We start from the raw sequence: 15,334 nt of genomic DNA, 5'->3' as shown, positions 1-15,334 counted from the left end.
GACTCACACCGAGAGGGAACTTTCATATCCGTGCCATCCTTTGCATTCTGCACATCGATTTACTGTGATTTTACCAAAACCTGCGGAGTTCATTAGTGCGGGGATGCATTTAAATACGCTGCAGAGAATTATGGATGTCTTTATTGGCGCAAAAGGGCTTGGTTTTCCGATACACACTCCGTCCAAGTTTGTGGGGACTGTTAATCAAGTGAAAGTGCGTGTAATGCTGACAAGAACAGTATCAATTAGAGACAATTTAGATACACCCCATGATATTTCATCCTCAACATGCTCCACGACTCCTTGAGATTGCTCTAGATTTCCATCAATGTCCGCCCCAGAAAGAAGGGGAGAATATATGTAGGAAATTCTAATAAAAGACATTCTACTTGTTAAGGCTATGAAGTATGCGGACTGAAAGGGCTGTGCGGATTCGCATGGAAGCCTATAAGAATGAAGACATCTCCTCTGCTGGAAATTAATCTAATTGTTGAACATCCAGTGCACATTAAATTGTTGTAAATTATAATTACATTCACATTGTTTATGCTTCACCGAAACCATAAAGTTTTAGCCCACAACACTCGCATACATTCTGTGGGTTTTTGGGTGATTCTTAAGGCAAAGCCGGGCTGGGAAAGACGAGCTTTGTGCGGTTCACCCCATTTTGTCTAGAAGCCACACTGCAAGAAAACCACCCTCACAGAGTGTGGGTGGAAAGACAGAATTCACAATAATGATAATTTCAATATGATTACATCATAATTCCATTTCTGTCTCTGTTTCGTGTTTTCCTTCTTGTGCGGTTACCAAACGCCATCCAGAGGGAACGTTTTAATTAATGATTTAAACCCTTAATACCCAGTCTGATAGCAACTATCGCGCTGATTTTTCCACCTCTCTCTTTTCCCACCCACTGCAATCGGCGCCGGTGAGAAAGGTGGTGACCTCAGCAACAAACACCGTCCCAAATGCGCTCCGGGGCGAAATCGTGGTTTGTATTCCGGACCAGTGTTGCAGAATTACTTCCTATGCCCCCCAGAAAGTGCGGAGAATATTGCATGGAAATGAGGAGGCATTACATCGAGGAGGGATTGCGGGTAATTTTCCGTTTTGCCTGCAGCATGTCCAGAAATTGGCAGGAAATTGATCAAACCACCCCGATATGTATTAAATGGCCGCATTAATGAGTCTTGTAAATACAATTGGCTCTCTGCCAACCGACATCAGGAAGTTTTATCAGGGCGTTGTCATTTCTTGAGTCTCCGTGCCGAACTGGCCAACACTTGAAGGACTTTAAGGCAATATTCCACATTCGCAGATATTAAAGACAGATTGCCGTAATTATTCTAATTTACTCACCACGCGATATTAATTTCTATTCATTGCCATGATCAAAGAATTAAGCTGCGAGCGTCATTTTAATTGGAAAGCTCTGCTTTTTTCCCTCGTGGCGACTATTAAAATATAGAGCTCATCTGCTGTGAACAAATATATTTTTTTTCTGTCGATTATGAAATTGTGACAATTTATTCAGCGTCGGACGTGCAAAAAAGCGGCAAAACAGGCGGATTATTGTCGGCGATGGGGGTGTGCGAAACAATAAAAAAAAAGAATATAAATTTTGCATGAAAAATTGCACCGAAAACCGCATTTATTTCAATAATTTATCAATGGATTTTACAATGTTGTAAAAAGAAAAATATTTACTAAATGGTCAGCAATATGACTTACATTCGGTGGCGTTTTTTGCTGAAAATTTTCCCTCTCTGCTTTTCCTCTCCCCGCCATGCGGCTTTCACTAATTGAGGATTTTATGGACAATCATGCAGATGAGGAGAAAAACCGGGGTGACGATTTTCACAGAATTCGCAGAGTCTGGAAAAGAGAGCAGAAAAAAGCGTGTAATGGTCTTTCTCATTGAAATGTCTTCAATCTCATGGGCAATTACTTTCCGTACACTGCTGACTCTCTACGGAAAAGCCCTCAATGCACTGGCACTGTCCAGAGATGCATTCCATTGTCTGCTTGAGTGGATGAGAGTGGTAGCATTGTCCGTGATCCTTGCACGTGTCACCCACAGCTGAAAGAATAAATTGCACAAGTCATTTGAGGAACACTCGCACACCTTTTGTGTGGGCGTGCTGAAAAATCGAATTCTGCTGAGACGCTCGAGTGTGAGTCACATTGAAATTCTCCGGCAGCACTGTCGCACGCACAGAGAATAGGAATTTTGCGTGTGAGCACTCTGATAAATCATGGCCATAATGCCGTCGAAATTCAATTAATCGAACTCACAAATCTTCTTCTCGCAGATGGTGTGCCCGCCGAGGCTGATGTTCTGGTGAGCTGCATCGCACACGCACAATCCATCGTTGCACACTCCTCCGTTGCCCAGGGTCTGCTGGCACTGTCCAGGCTCCGAGCAGGGCTCTCCGTAGTGCGCGACGGGCAGACATTCGGTCCGATTTCTCCGGGCGACGAAGTTGATCGCGCACATGCAGCGGTGATCCTGACAGACGCTGTTCTGGGCTCTGCCCAGACACTCTGCACTCTGACGGCATCGACCGCCGAGTCCTGTGAAGCTCTGGCAGGTATCCTCGTACTGCGTGAAATTCCCTTGGCAGTGGCAAATATTCTCCTCTAGATCGCACTCGCTATTCTCCGTATAGGACAGACACTGGGAATTGTCTTCGCATTTCTCACCAAGATGAACGGATTCTGAAAAAAAAGGAGGAAAAACACACATTTTCACTTGCCACTCAAGCTAAATTGTGTGAATAGAGAATCAACAATTCAAGAGCTTTTAAGATGCGCTGAGTATTTTTCTGCACTTTTCTCAGTTTAATACGCTAAGTTTCCCAGGGAGAATCAAGAGAAAAAAGATGAAACATTCATGAAAGCGTATTTCTCTGAGAAAATTCTACAAATTATGAGATAATTCATCAAATACTCTTTCTGTTGAATGAAAACCCATGAATAAATAATGAACATTTAGCAAAAGCATCTAAGATGAAAACCTTTCAGACGTTTCCGCTCATAAGAATTAAAGTCAAAGCTCTCAAAAGAGCTCAATCGAGTTGTTTGTGTGAATGCAAATTGTATAATTTCACAGCGCGATACTCACTTGGGATACATTTGCGCTTATCTTGGCTCATGATGAATTCTTCCGAACAGATGCAGAGCCCTACTAATTGATCGCAAACTGAATGTGCGATGGGACAAGGACATTTTCCTCCTATGACATTGCTGGCGCTAATTTTCTGCAAAAGCAAGCAAATTTGACTATTGGTTATATGAAATGCATCAGAAATTGTGATCTTACTTGTAGTTTGCAGACTGCTTCCACGCCATTATGATCGTAACACTTGCATTGGTTCTTTATGCACATCGTGAAATTGTTGTAGACCTTATTTAAGCAGCTGGAATCGTTGTCGCAGGGAATGTCCAAGGCATCCTTGTAATAATTGATGACTTTTCAATTGGTGAGAATATGGCAAAAGTCCTTCTTCAACTTACCATTCGCTTCGAGGACAGAAAAGCTGATTGCGAGGAGGAAAATCACACTCACTTCATATTTCATTTTGGATAGATTAATACACTTTTTTCTCTGTCAATTATCACTTGTGAACTCTGCAAGAACTGGAGATGAAGTGATGGTGAAATGTGATGATAACAAATGTGCAAACCAGTAATTATTCAACTATAACGGCATTGTAATGAAGTAACAAAAAGTATTTGTTTGTATTTCTCTCTCTTCCCATTATTATATTTTTTTCCACTCAATCCATGAGAGCTAAATTGCCAAAAACTCAAATGCAGTGTATTTATTTGAGTGTTTAATTTGCAAAATCTGCCAAACAAATTATTAACTTGGTCGATAAATTCCACAATCTGGCAAATAGAATAGATTCGTATTGCTGCTGCCATCCAATTAAAACTTAATTGTTTATCCACAATTATTGCTATCATTATTATGAATTTGCAGTGGCATCCATGCGGATTTGCTGCTCTCTTTTGCACACTTTCCATCCACAATGAAGACTAATGAGAAAACCACACTCTTCGATTTCCCCATCGCCACAATTGTGGCTGAGAATTGAGTCTTTTTGTGTCGAAAAAAGATTGAACAATGAACCGTAATTCTTCTTCAGATAAAAAAACCCCTCACAATTCAATATTGCGTTCCAACTCTGGAGCGTCGATAGAAATCATTAGGATGAGAATATAGAGCAAAATATCGGCAACTCGCTGCCCAAAGTTAACGCCAAAAAGGCAATTTGTTGCGGAATATGAGGAAATATGCTGAATCAATAATCTCCAATGCAATTGCTAAACATTTTATATCTCAGAGTGTTTGCAGATTGAATCAACATTTGTGTTTGCAATTGAGAGCTGCCAGGGGGTGAACATCTCAGAGAATGCGGCTGTATGTAAAGCCACGATATTGATATTCGTATATGTAATTATTATTTGATCATATAAGGAAATTGTAAGATCGTTGATAAAGACAAATATCACTGCAGTGCACAAACAGATTTAACCCCTTGGCGTTGGTTGTGTTAATTTCAGTGAAATCTCAATTTCAGCATTGTTGCAGTGTGCAATGCACCGAAATCTAAATTTTCCCCATTAATAATAAATCTGCTGGAATAATTAGAATATGTGCATATATGTATTTTTCTCGAATTCCCTCTGCAACACTCGCTGCATTTCCATGGAAATTCGTTTGCGAGAGCACGAGAGTGAATAAATAGACTGAATTGGGCGTGCGATTGCAGCAAATGTTTGCGTGGTGTTTTTGCTATAGAACGAGAAAAATATTATTTGACGATTAGCCCTCATCTCAATTAAATGGGGGTATAAATAGAATTTAATATCTCAATTGAGCTGGAAAAGCAAATGGAGAAGGAGCAAAAATTACCAAGAGCTTTTTTCTGGCGTGCACTGGAAATTTAATAAATGTTGAGAGAGCGCTTTAAAGGTGACGAACAGCGGAGGAGGCGAAAATAAGACATTCTTGCACGGGAAAAATATTTGCTGAAAATTTAATTAACAAATTCACAATCCCTCCTTTGCCTCTGTTTTATTTAGTCAGACTCATAAAGCTCCCACTAATTGCACTACAATTTCATAATTCACATTCGCACTCAATTTTTCCCGTCGAGACACACTTTATGTTCGGTTCAGGAGCTAGAAGAATTTAATTAATCCACACAGAGATAGCGATAGACAAAGAACTGATTTTGGCACGTCAAAATCCCATTTGCGTCTCTATTGTCAGATTCAGTGACAAGATTGGACTGACGACTTTTTTCAACACACTTTATAACACAAGTCATCAATTTCATGCTGATAATAGAACCAGTATGAATAGTGAATATTGCATTGCTAAATTATGTCGTGCATAATTAACCAGATAGGATAACTATCATTTTAATTAATAACAGTGTGAATTATTTGCGATACTGACCAATAAATGTTTTGATTAATATTTGAGTCTTCGTCAACATAAACTCAATTGAAAATTAAATGATGTGCACATTTGAAAGCAGTTTTCCAAAATAAAAGCAAACACTCTGAAATTGCTCATTAGTTTTTAATCGTCTACAGATGATTGACTATATTTCTCAAAAATTGTTGGTTTCATTATAAAAACTTTTTCTAATTCAGTTCGTCTTAGTATTTGGCCAGTTTAAATAATGCTTTTTGCAGGCAAATTTTGATTTCAATCACTCACACAAAAATATGAAGAAAAAAACCACGAAGGGTTTTTGAAATAAATAGTAGAGGCTTTGACGTCAAACAATTTTTTAGTGCAAAAAAAATGTTACTGAAATATTGAAAAAATATCACAAAGTTATCTAATAACGCACTTTTTCTATGCTTGAATTTTGAACATTTGCTGAGTGTACAAACTGACTGGTTCCATATCGCGGATTACGTAAAATTACATTTGGATCTTTGTGGGAAAAAAAACTCATTTTTTAAGCCTTGCTTCTTTGGCAGGAATTCTGTGTACGCGAACAAATGACATGATATGGAAAAACATGGCCCAAAAAGAGGGACACAAAGCTCTGACTGCAGTTATGGAAATGCAATGAAAACCCCATTTCGTGTAATCCCGAAAACTCATCAAGTCCATCAAAACATGATGCTGGCTGGTATGTTTGCAATCAACTGCCCAAATAAGGGCTCACAATCCCATTACTTCTCATGGGCCTACTCCACGCATTTGTCCATTAAGTTTCCATTTCCCAGTGTGCATCAAAGAATCCAATTAAATGCCATTGGGAAACTTTTGAGCTTTGGGGCAGCGTTTTTTCCCCCGAATCTCCACAAAGTTGGGTGCTAGTTAATCCTTTTCTCTATGTGTAATTCAATTGAGGAGTCGAGCTGACGATTGCGCACTTCCCCAACTTTTGAGGGGTGTTCACTGGAAGTTCAGAGCTCCCCAGTTGTTTGGCTCTCGCCTAGAGAACTCTCTCGCTGGCGCGCGTGGGGAAATGGGGCCTGAGAGAGCGCCAAAGTGACTCCTGTGGCAGCCAAAGGATGTTGTATGAACATTTTATCTGAGCATTTGACTTTTTAGTACCCAATCGACCCTAGGTTTGATAACACTATCAAAGTTCTCTGCGGTGTGGACTGTGTGACGAAAGACAAGGGGCGAGTGACTTCTGCAAGGTGATGATGTTCGTGCTGTTTTTCGTGGCATTAATCCCAATTTGCTATTGATTCAAAAGGGAAAAAATTTCGCGAGACCAACTGATTCAGTGTGACTCTGAGGCAAGCCGTAAAGTCAGTCGAGTGGAAGGCAAAGTAATTGCTTGGTGAATGTGGCAAGAACAGAGATGCGTGTAGTTAAATTTAATTAATTTCCTATCCGACAATATGCTCAAAGACACATTTCATTCGATAGTGCTGTAGCCCTGCGGCAGTTGGATTACGAACTTTTGGGGTAGTGCAATAATATAAAACAGAGAGAATAATTGGAGGTAATTTACAGTTTATAATCCCCTAAACTTCCCTGTGAAATTTATCCTTGCGATGTTTAGCATGTTTTCGGGGTCGCATGTCGCGCAAGAATGACTCAATTGGCCGGGTATATAAAAATCACACGATGGCGAGCACTTGAAAGCTCTACAAGGGGTTAATTGAGAGGCAGTGCGCGACTCAATAACCCAATTGTGAAAATTAAGAATCACGAAAAGTCTCCGACATGCCGTAATATAGTAATTTCTCGCAAATACAATTTCCTGCGCGCACTCGTCCTCGCACCCTTCACGCCCCGAGGGAGTGGGTGAAATTACAATTGAGCTGATGTTAAAAAATAACAGTGCCAGAGCTTTTGGGCGGTAACACAAAAATGTGGGAATTTCGTTAAAAACACACTCGGAAATGGATGTGAAATGCGCAAAAATTGTGTGTGTTGGGTTCATGAAAATAAATTTCAGCACATTCGTTCCCATTCTTTGGCCCGCACTCTCGCATAGAGTTGCGAAAATGGGAGCACAAAAAGCCCACCCACGCAATGGTTTAACACACCAAAAATCCCTCATATTCATATTAATGGTCAAAAATGATGACATTAAAACGTTTATATGAATTGTGAATGTGATAAAAGTGCTTTATGGCTGAGCTCCGGGTTGTATAATGTAGTGTTTGCCGTGCGGGAATAGTTTTTGATACACGGAATTCAATCGCAATCCCCCCGTTTGTCGTGGGGGAGGCTTTTTGTCAGGCACCCCACTCACGTATCCTCTTGAGTGAAATTGCCGGGCCGAAGGACGCGGGGAGAGTCGTAAAAAGCTCAGAGTCATAAATCGCCTCAAGCGCATCCTTCTTCCAAGCTCGCAAAAAAGCGTTCAGATTCGAGAGCATGGCAAGGATACGCCACAATCCTTCGGGCATTCCAGGCAATTGCCGCAGCATTGGGCTCCAGTGCGAAATGATTAATGTGTTGATCACGGCAAATTGGACGATGATTGACTGCACTGTCGATGCAACTGTCGTTGAAAATCCACCACCAAAGCGCTCTCTCAAGCTCAACCGACATTGAAGTGACTCATTACATGTGACACACAATCCACGACAATCTGCCAGGCGATTAGCACAGCTAATTGGGAATCCTTTTTGTAAGCTATTCAATGCGCCATATATTCTACTATAATTTGTAAACTTTCCACCTCATCGTGGAATTAATTAAAACTTTATGTGATATATATATTTGTGTGTCTGAAATCCTAATGAAAAATTATCTGCAGCCACATTTTGTTTCACAATTCAAAGGAGAAGCAGGGAAATTTTGAATTTTAAATCACTGTGAGAAAATATTACAAAACTCATTCATAAGCGTTATGCAAAGTGAGGGAATTTCTTTGGACAAGTACTTTTAAAGGGAAGAGTTATTCATTCCACTGTGCAAATATCTTCAAATTTACCTTCGTCATCATTCACCACTTTAGCTGTGTTGCTCCGTGACAAAGTTTTAATAGATTTACTTGCATTTCATCCCGTCATTGCGTTTCGGTTCCCCAGTGTTCCTGGGTGTGAGTATCCGCCGCGGCAAAATGGCCAGAAATTAATTAGGTGCATCTGTAGACTTGTCTGTAGATGGGTGGCAAGGAAGTTGAGCACGAGAGTCATGGTGGCGAAACGTCAGCAAAATGTTATATTTTGCGCTTCTGAATGTGACATCAAAGATAATTTTTAATTGATGTCACAATGGGAAAAGTTTTTCACAGAAAGTGTGACATAGAGATGGGGAAATGTCTTGTAAGTTCGGTGAGAGTGGAACGCATCTCACCCGCGTAAACTGAGAAGTTGTCGCAGGAACTAAAATTACGGCAAAAGTTTCCGTCTCTCACAGTATTAATTAAAATGTTATAATGAAGTCATTTTCATATTCCCCCGCAGACCATTTTCATACAAGACAATTTTATGCGCCAAGATTTTCATCTCTCTTTCTCTCTCTCTATCGCCCACAAAGTTAATGGGCACTGCTGGGGTGTGAGAGTTGGGCTTTTGCACAATGTTTCAAATCCATCTTTCACTTTTGATGGGATTTGACAGAGACGCGCTCCGGCCAAAAGTGTGCCGAGGGATTTTGAATTATGGCCCATGCAAAAATGCCGAAATGCCTCTGGAGCTTTTCCGAGGCGACATGGCCACAGATAGAGTGCCTCGGCGTCAGAATGGATGTAATAAATGTGCCCATTTTAATTAAAATACCTATGTGCCCACTGTGCCTCTCTCTCTCGCCTCAGGAAATTAATGGCCTTCTCGCGAACTTGACGCACAGTCCGGAGTGTCCCAATTCACAAGCCAACACCTTGCACTTTCCACGTCGCCCGAAACTCCATGAGAGTCATTAATTTCGTGCCGTTCGCAAGTTGAAATTGATTCAAATGCTGGCAATTGTGCATAATGTCCCGTCCAATTCGATAAATTCCCCCATCCTGTGACCCTAATTAGGGTGTCACGCAGAGTCTCTTGACCGCTATTTTTCACCTCCCACAGCCGAACTTGAGCTCAGCGTCCCAGGAGGTCTTGTCGAGCAGTTGAACAGTTTGAAACTTTGTGTTCTGAGGGGAACATTTCCTTAAAGCACTGAATTAACATTGATTGCCGTGCACAAAAGAGATTCATTATAATCACTAAAGTCAAGTGAGATTGGCTTCAGGGGAAGATTGCTGAACAATTGATTTATTGAATGGCAAACGTATTTGAACTAGTCTGTTTACACTTGGAATATGAAATTGAGATGATAGTGAAAGAGTCTGTGGACAGATCTTGTTCACAGAGAATAATAAAGTTAGCAAAATCAATTTTTCTGTTAAACATTATAACAACAATTTGGTTAGTTCAACTCATTAGAAGTTTAAGTTTATTTTCAGTATTAATTTATATATAAAGGAAATACACAATGTCTGCTACTTTGTATAGTTCTGCAGGCTTTAAATTCATTAAAGCTTTGAGAAAAATCAATCTGTTCTCTGGTATACGAAAGACCTTTTGAGGACCAGAAGATGATGCCTGTGTCCTAATTGTTGGCAACTTTTGGGGGGCGCTTGAGGTCACTCTTCGGAGCAGATGTCACCAGTTGGCCGCATTGCTGAGGAATTTTCCCGAGAGCCACAAACGAGAGTCACTTGCGCAATGCAATTAATCACCCGAGTAAATTGATAAGCTTGCAAATACCACTTTCTTGGCGACACTGTCGCCAGATGGATGCTGGCGAGGTGCGAGCCGCCGAGGAATTTGTGTGTAAACAAAAAGCCTGAGAAGCTCTCTATGTGTCTCGCTATTATATTGCAGCGGTGAAGCGGAGTGATTGAATTGTGTTTTGCGACACGACGGAATGAGAGTGAATCTCCGAATTTGAGCACACAACTTGTCGTTTTGTCAATGCCGGAGCGCCCCCATCCACACTCACGTCTCCAGAGTAAACTCCATCGCAGCGACGAGAGGAACAACACAATGAGAGTGGCACAGAAGCTATCGGATGCTTGTTTTCGTCTGTTTGGATACCCATGGATCTTTTTCTCCCCAGTCATCTGCCGAGCACTTCTGGGATTGGTGGCATGGGCCAGGGTGGATGATCTGTGTGCGATATTCAAAGTGAACGTGTAAAAATACCAAATTCAGGGTAAACACAATGGTGTTACTGAATTTGGGATGAAGACACGGATTTAGCCAGACAAATTGGAGATTCTTTTGCAATTCACATTCAATGGCATAGGGGTGTGTGTGTGTGCTGTGTTAACCTCATTCTGTGCACAAGTGCATGGAGCTTGCTTTCAGCTCGACATTTCCCCCATCGTATTTTGAATCTACACGTATTTGCAGAGTGCATAATACAGGGGACACATTTTCTCTTATGTGCTCTTCCGAGTGTGTGCCTCTCAATAAATTGTATTGGAAATTGTCTCACTGTCACTGTGGGAATGCCACCATGAAGCAGGAGTGCTCACAAATGGGGGCCACTCATCTTACAAAAGGATTGCTTTTCTTTATCACCGAAATTCGCTCCAGAATTGGGTTTTACTTGAAGTTTATTTGGTACTGAAGCCATACAGATTCATTCAAGGCTGTGATGTTTTCTGTATTGTACTTTCGTACTTCTTGTATCCTTCTATGTTGCTTTTGATTTCGATGAGCCCCGCTTTCCCCTATTATGAAAAAGTAAGTCTCACAAACAATCAGAAATTTACTTATTTGACAATTTCTGTAGCAGAATGTTATAATTACTGAAATATAAATGGGTTTTTGTAGAATTATGACGGTGGCGTAACTTTTATGCGCAGCAATTTGGTATTTTCTAATAGGAAACCCTCCACTACTCACCATGAGAAGCCCTGAGGAAACAAGAGCGCGCATTCCGGAGAGCTGAATGTGGTACACGAAACGGCGTGTGTGTGTGAAGCCAATGTATATAGCAATGTGGGTGAAGAAGGTGCAACGTTTCGAAATTAACAACAATCCTCCTTGGAAAGATGTTTCCACCATTCCTGAGACACTCCCATAGTGTTCCTTTCAGCTGTCTCCATGTTTCAGGGGCTTGTTAGGGGCGCCGTGCGGAAGGGCAAAAAAGTGCCGTGGGGATGGCGTGTAATTTGTGGTCCCTGTGGGGTTCCGCCCGAAGAGGGCATGAGGGAAAACAAAGAACAATTTTTCTCTATGCGAATTCCGATATTTCTCTGTAATGTCAGCAATTTTTCATCATATTTTGCCCACACCCGCCTCTCATATCGTGGAAATTTTTCTCATTCTCCAATCGAATTATGTGAATAAATTCACATCCCTTTTCTAACACGTTTTCCCACACCCGCGCCTGCTTCTTTCCCACGATGAATATATCCAAATACGAGGGCCACCCACGTGAGAACATTGAATAGCGGCGAGAGGAGAATTGAGTTTCGCCCTCGCACAAATAGATTCATTATGGTTTCATAATTAAGAATCCCACAATTGCCCATTAAATGGTGATTTATTGAGCACTGTGCCAAAAATATTTCATACAAATAGGCAATGCCATTGTGCCAAAAGCTGGATGCAGAAAAGAGGGACAAATAACTGAGTGTGACTCCCAGAACTGCTGGGCCTTCACCCTATGGAAAGCGACGGAGCGGCAAAAAAGTCGAGGTGCAGGACAAAAGACAAAGTTGATGGGGATTCAGAGGGAGTGAATGAACATGGAAAAAGAGGATGATAAAAGTATTTCATTTGATGCTGCGCTCTCATAAGCTTCACTGGATGATTCTCGAAAGGTTTCGAGCTTTAAGGAGGCGGAACCACTCGACGGAGAAGTGACGAAAAAAGCTCTCTCTCTCTTTTCACTCACAAAAGAGCGAATGTAATGAACAACACTGCAGAAGATGCATTAAGAGCAGTGAAAAAAACCTCATGACAATTGTCATTTAATTCAAAACACTTAAATTGGAAAATAAATCATGAATTGATTTACAATGGTTTAAGTTGCAATTTGAGAATGTTGCAGAAAAGCTGCGAGTGTTGAGTGGAAAAACATAAATAATGGGCAACACCAGCAAAAAGGCTTTGGTTCGTGCTGTTATATTCTTGAGAAGTATACACATCGCAGAGTCACTATCTGAGAATACAGCAAACCCCAAGCATACATACATACTTCAGCAGCTTTATTTTTCACGAAATAATGGAAATTTTTTCTGCACCTTCCATCCGGAGAGCAAGTTGTATCGCAATTAAATATTTATATACGCTATGTTCCACCTTTTTTCGCTCCATTCTTGGAGCAAATCAACTCACAACACAGGCAATCATTACGTGGAGTAATGAAATGTTCATGATTTCTCTCCTTCTCTCTCACTCCTGTGCATCCCTTTCACCCCGCACACTGAGACTCTCTTCTTATCAAATTTGAACGAGGTGCAAAATAAATCTTGGCACAGAGGCTCTTTCCGAAAGTTGCCTGATTTATTTTTCTTTCTCCGGGTAATAAGATAAAAATTGAGAAAAGCACTTAAGCGTGGAAAACAAGGGGATCGCGTAATCAAGGTTATTTGCTCCTCCGCCGAATAACTCATAATTTTCCATGTCACCTTTCCTGGACTGATACTCCGAAAGGTCACGCGGAGTTGGAATGCAGAAAAGTGTCTCAATTCTTCCCTACTCGCCATGGCTAAGCGTGAAACATGAAAGAAAGCATGCGAAGATGAACTCCCAAAATGTATTTACCTAATTTATTATCATACTTGTTGTTTATTTATGCTGATTACAAATTTCCAACAGCGTGATTGTTGGCATAGGCTGATGATGAGCCTCTGGTCTGGGGCCAAAGTTGCCGGAAAATTCCGTTGCGGAAAGAAGTGATTTGGCTTAAGTGAAAAGTTTCTCCTTCAACTCTTCAGCCCGGCAATAATGGGTGGTATTTTCGCCGTGAGGCCCGTCTTTTCTGGGGGTGCGATTTGATGAATTGTCGGACTGTGGAAAGGGCTCTGCACGCGCACACTTCCTCCTTAGCCTGGACGGAAATCACCTGAGGAGTGTTTTGCCATGAGCTCAGGAAAGATTAGCACACTCCGGAAAATCTGCTCTCCAGCCACTAAGAAATCCTTCATGATCTTCTGCAATGGCCTGCAAGTTGAACTGGAAGCTTTTGAGTGTATTCCAAAGTCAAACACTCCTCGGTGAATCGAAACAATAATTTTGTCACGCACTCAGGCACACAATAGAACTTTGCATTAAGTCCTCTGTGTGGCCACAAAAGGGCTTTCTTCCGGCAGTTTTCCCCCATTGTGTATGTATGGAGTTGTGCTTTTCCAAAATATAATTACACACGCCGAAGAATGGCAAATATATTTGATTTTAATTTTGCTGTGTGTTCACGAGTTACTGGTTTATTTGTGTTTTTCAGCCCCGTGAACTTTGAGGCCTTCGAGCTGTGTGTGGGAAAAAGCTCTACACGCGGTGTTTTCGAATTTTCCGTGTGGTGCAAATGATACAGAATCAATCAATGCTCATGTCGATGGTGATGGATGCGAAGTGGAGTCACCATAACACATGTTATGTTCAATTTACTCCCTTTATTGAGCTCATAAATCATACCCAAATGCATTACACATTCCACCAAGGGTGCCCAAGTTGGGAGTGAGAAATTCCGGGGGGTGAAGAGGAATTCTCCAGCTATAGAGTAATGTCTTGGGCAAATTTTCCTGTCCAAGAATGACCGGAGAATCAATCGATTGAATGCCTTGCAAGCATTCAATAGTGGAGCACTTTTGGAGATGATTTCGGTCTAAGCTTCCGCTGTGAGTGGATTTTCTCTGGCAGAAACAACGCACGAGAGTCGGGTTTGTATTTCTCATGCGGAAAAAGACGCCATCCAAGGGTGTAATTCAAATTTGAAGGCTCTCCGTGGCCCTAAAGATGTGTGACACACTTGTCGAAAAGCGAGGGGATGCCAAGTGGTCTTCTCATGGGAGCATCAAAAATGCACAATGGAGCAAGTGAAAGCTCTACGGGCGTCCTATGTGTCTAGAATATAATGCCGGTGCTCCGTGTGGAAAATCCTCGAGTGGGCCAAGTGGGAGGAATTACACACGGAATATGTATTATGGTAAATCCGGGTGTCGAGCCTCACGAGGCATGAATAAAAATGGGCGTTACGGGAGATGACTTTTCATGCCTTGGAAGAACGTCACACTTTCATCTCTCAAGCCTCTCATTGTTACTTAACACAATGGCAAAATCATCATAGATCAAGAGACCACAAAATTATACAGACTTCCTTTCACGTCCCTCATTTTTCTCTCCTTTTTTCACATCTCTTCACCAAAATTGAGACTGAAAAATGGGGTTGGATGAGAACTATACATGCTTCGTCAAATCAGACTCCGTAATAAATTGTATCAATTTTCATTCGCATTTTTCTCCCCACTTTTTTGTACCTCCCGTGCACTCTGCACATCTTGAGGATTTCTTCACCACTGCAGGGTTTAAATTATACATGGAAAAGTTATGTTTCCAACCACAAGGTGATTCTGTAGTCTGAACAGCATTATCAAGTGTACTTTACGTATTTCCTCTCAAAGATATCATATATCGATAAAGCGTTAAAACACATCTTCAGAGATTCTTTTTCACTCAATTTCTCAAACTGTGGGAAAAGTGAGTTTTTAAAATTGAACTGTAACAGAATTACCCTGTGTGTTTCAACATAGCATTGCAATTTACTTCCACCCTTTAGAATAATGAAAGAGATTCTTAATGCATTCTATTTTTCATTTCTTTCGGAGATTATACGAACATCTGGATTAAGTTTCTCTCTCCTGTTCGCAAAAGTTTTCATTTCAAT

At 41.1% G+C, this 15,334-nt stretch overlaps 2 protein-coding genes across 3 annotated transcripts in view; one reads left to right on the top strand and one right to left on the bottom strand.

Moving 5' to 3' along the window:
- Nucleotides 1-1,734: 1,734 nt before the first annotated feature.
- On the bottom strand, nucleotides 1,735-3,674 carry LOC132257500 (tenascin-like). Of its 2 annotated transcripts, none has more exons than XM_059754433.1 (6): nucleotides 3,520-3,674; nucleotides 3,326-3,474; nucleotides 3,128-3,263; nucleotides 2,299-2,721; nucleotides 1,952-2,083; nucleotides 1,735-1,878 (listed from the first exon to the last, which is right to left on the bottom strand). In XM_059754433.1, the coding sequence occupies exons 1-6, from the start codon at nucleotides 3,581-3,583 to the stop codon at nucleotides 1,802-1,804; spliced, it is 981 nt and encodes a 326-aa protein (XP_059610416.1). In that variant the 5' UTR covers nucleotides 3,584-3,674; the 3' UTR covers nucleotides 1,735-1,801. The 2 variants fall into 2 exon arrangements, with proteins under 2 accessions (XP_059610416.1, XP_059610417.1); XM_059754434.1 differs by having other exon boundaries at nucleotides 3,326-3,457; nucleotides 3,520-3,606.
- A 2,929-nt stretch (nucleotides 3,675-6,603) lies between these two features.
- The window catches only part of LOC132258014 (uncharacterized), a 30,084-nt gene continuing 21,353 nt past the window's right edge, over nucleotides 6,604-15,334 (top strand). Inside the window, exon 1 of the mRNA XM_059755109.1 lies at nucleotides 6,604-6,995. The gene's annotated coding sequence lies outside the window, so the exon portion shown is untranslated. The remainder of the gene's footprint in view (nucleotides 6,996-15,334) is intronic.

The sequence above is a fragment of the Phlebotomus argentipes genome, unplaced genomic scaffold (genome assembly GCF_947086385.1).
Source record: "Phlebotomus argentipes unplaced genomic scaffold, Phlebotomus argentipes genome assembly scaffold_4, whole genome shotgun sequence".
Classification (NCBI taxonomy): domain Eukaryota; kingdom Metazoa; phylum Arthropoda; class Insecta; order Diptera; family Psychodidae; genus Phlebotomus; species Phlebotomus argentipes.
The sequence above is the reverse complement of the archived record's forward strand: the minus strand, read 5'-3'. Positions and strand labels throughout refer to the sequence as shown.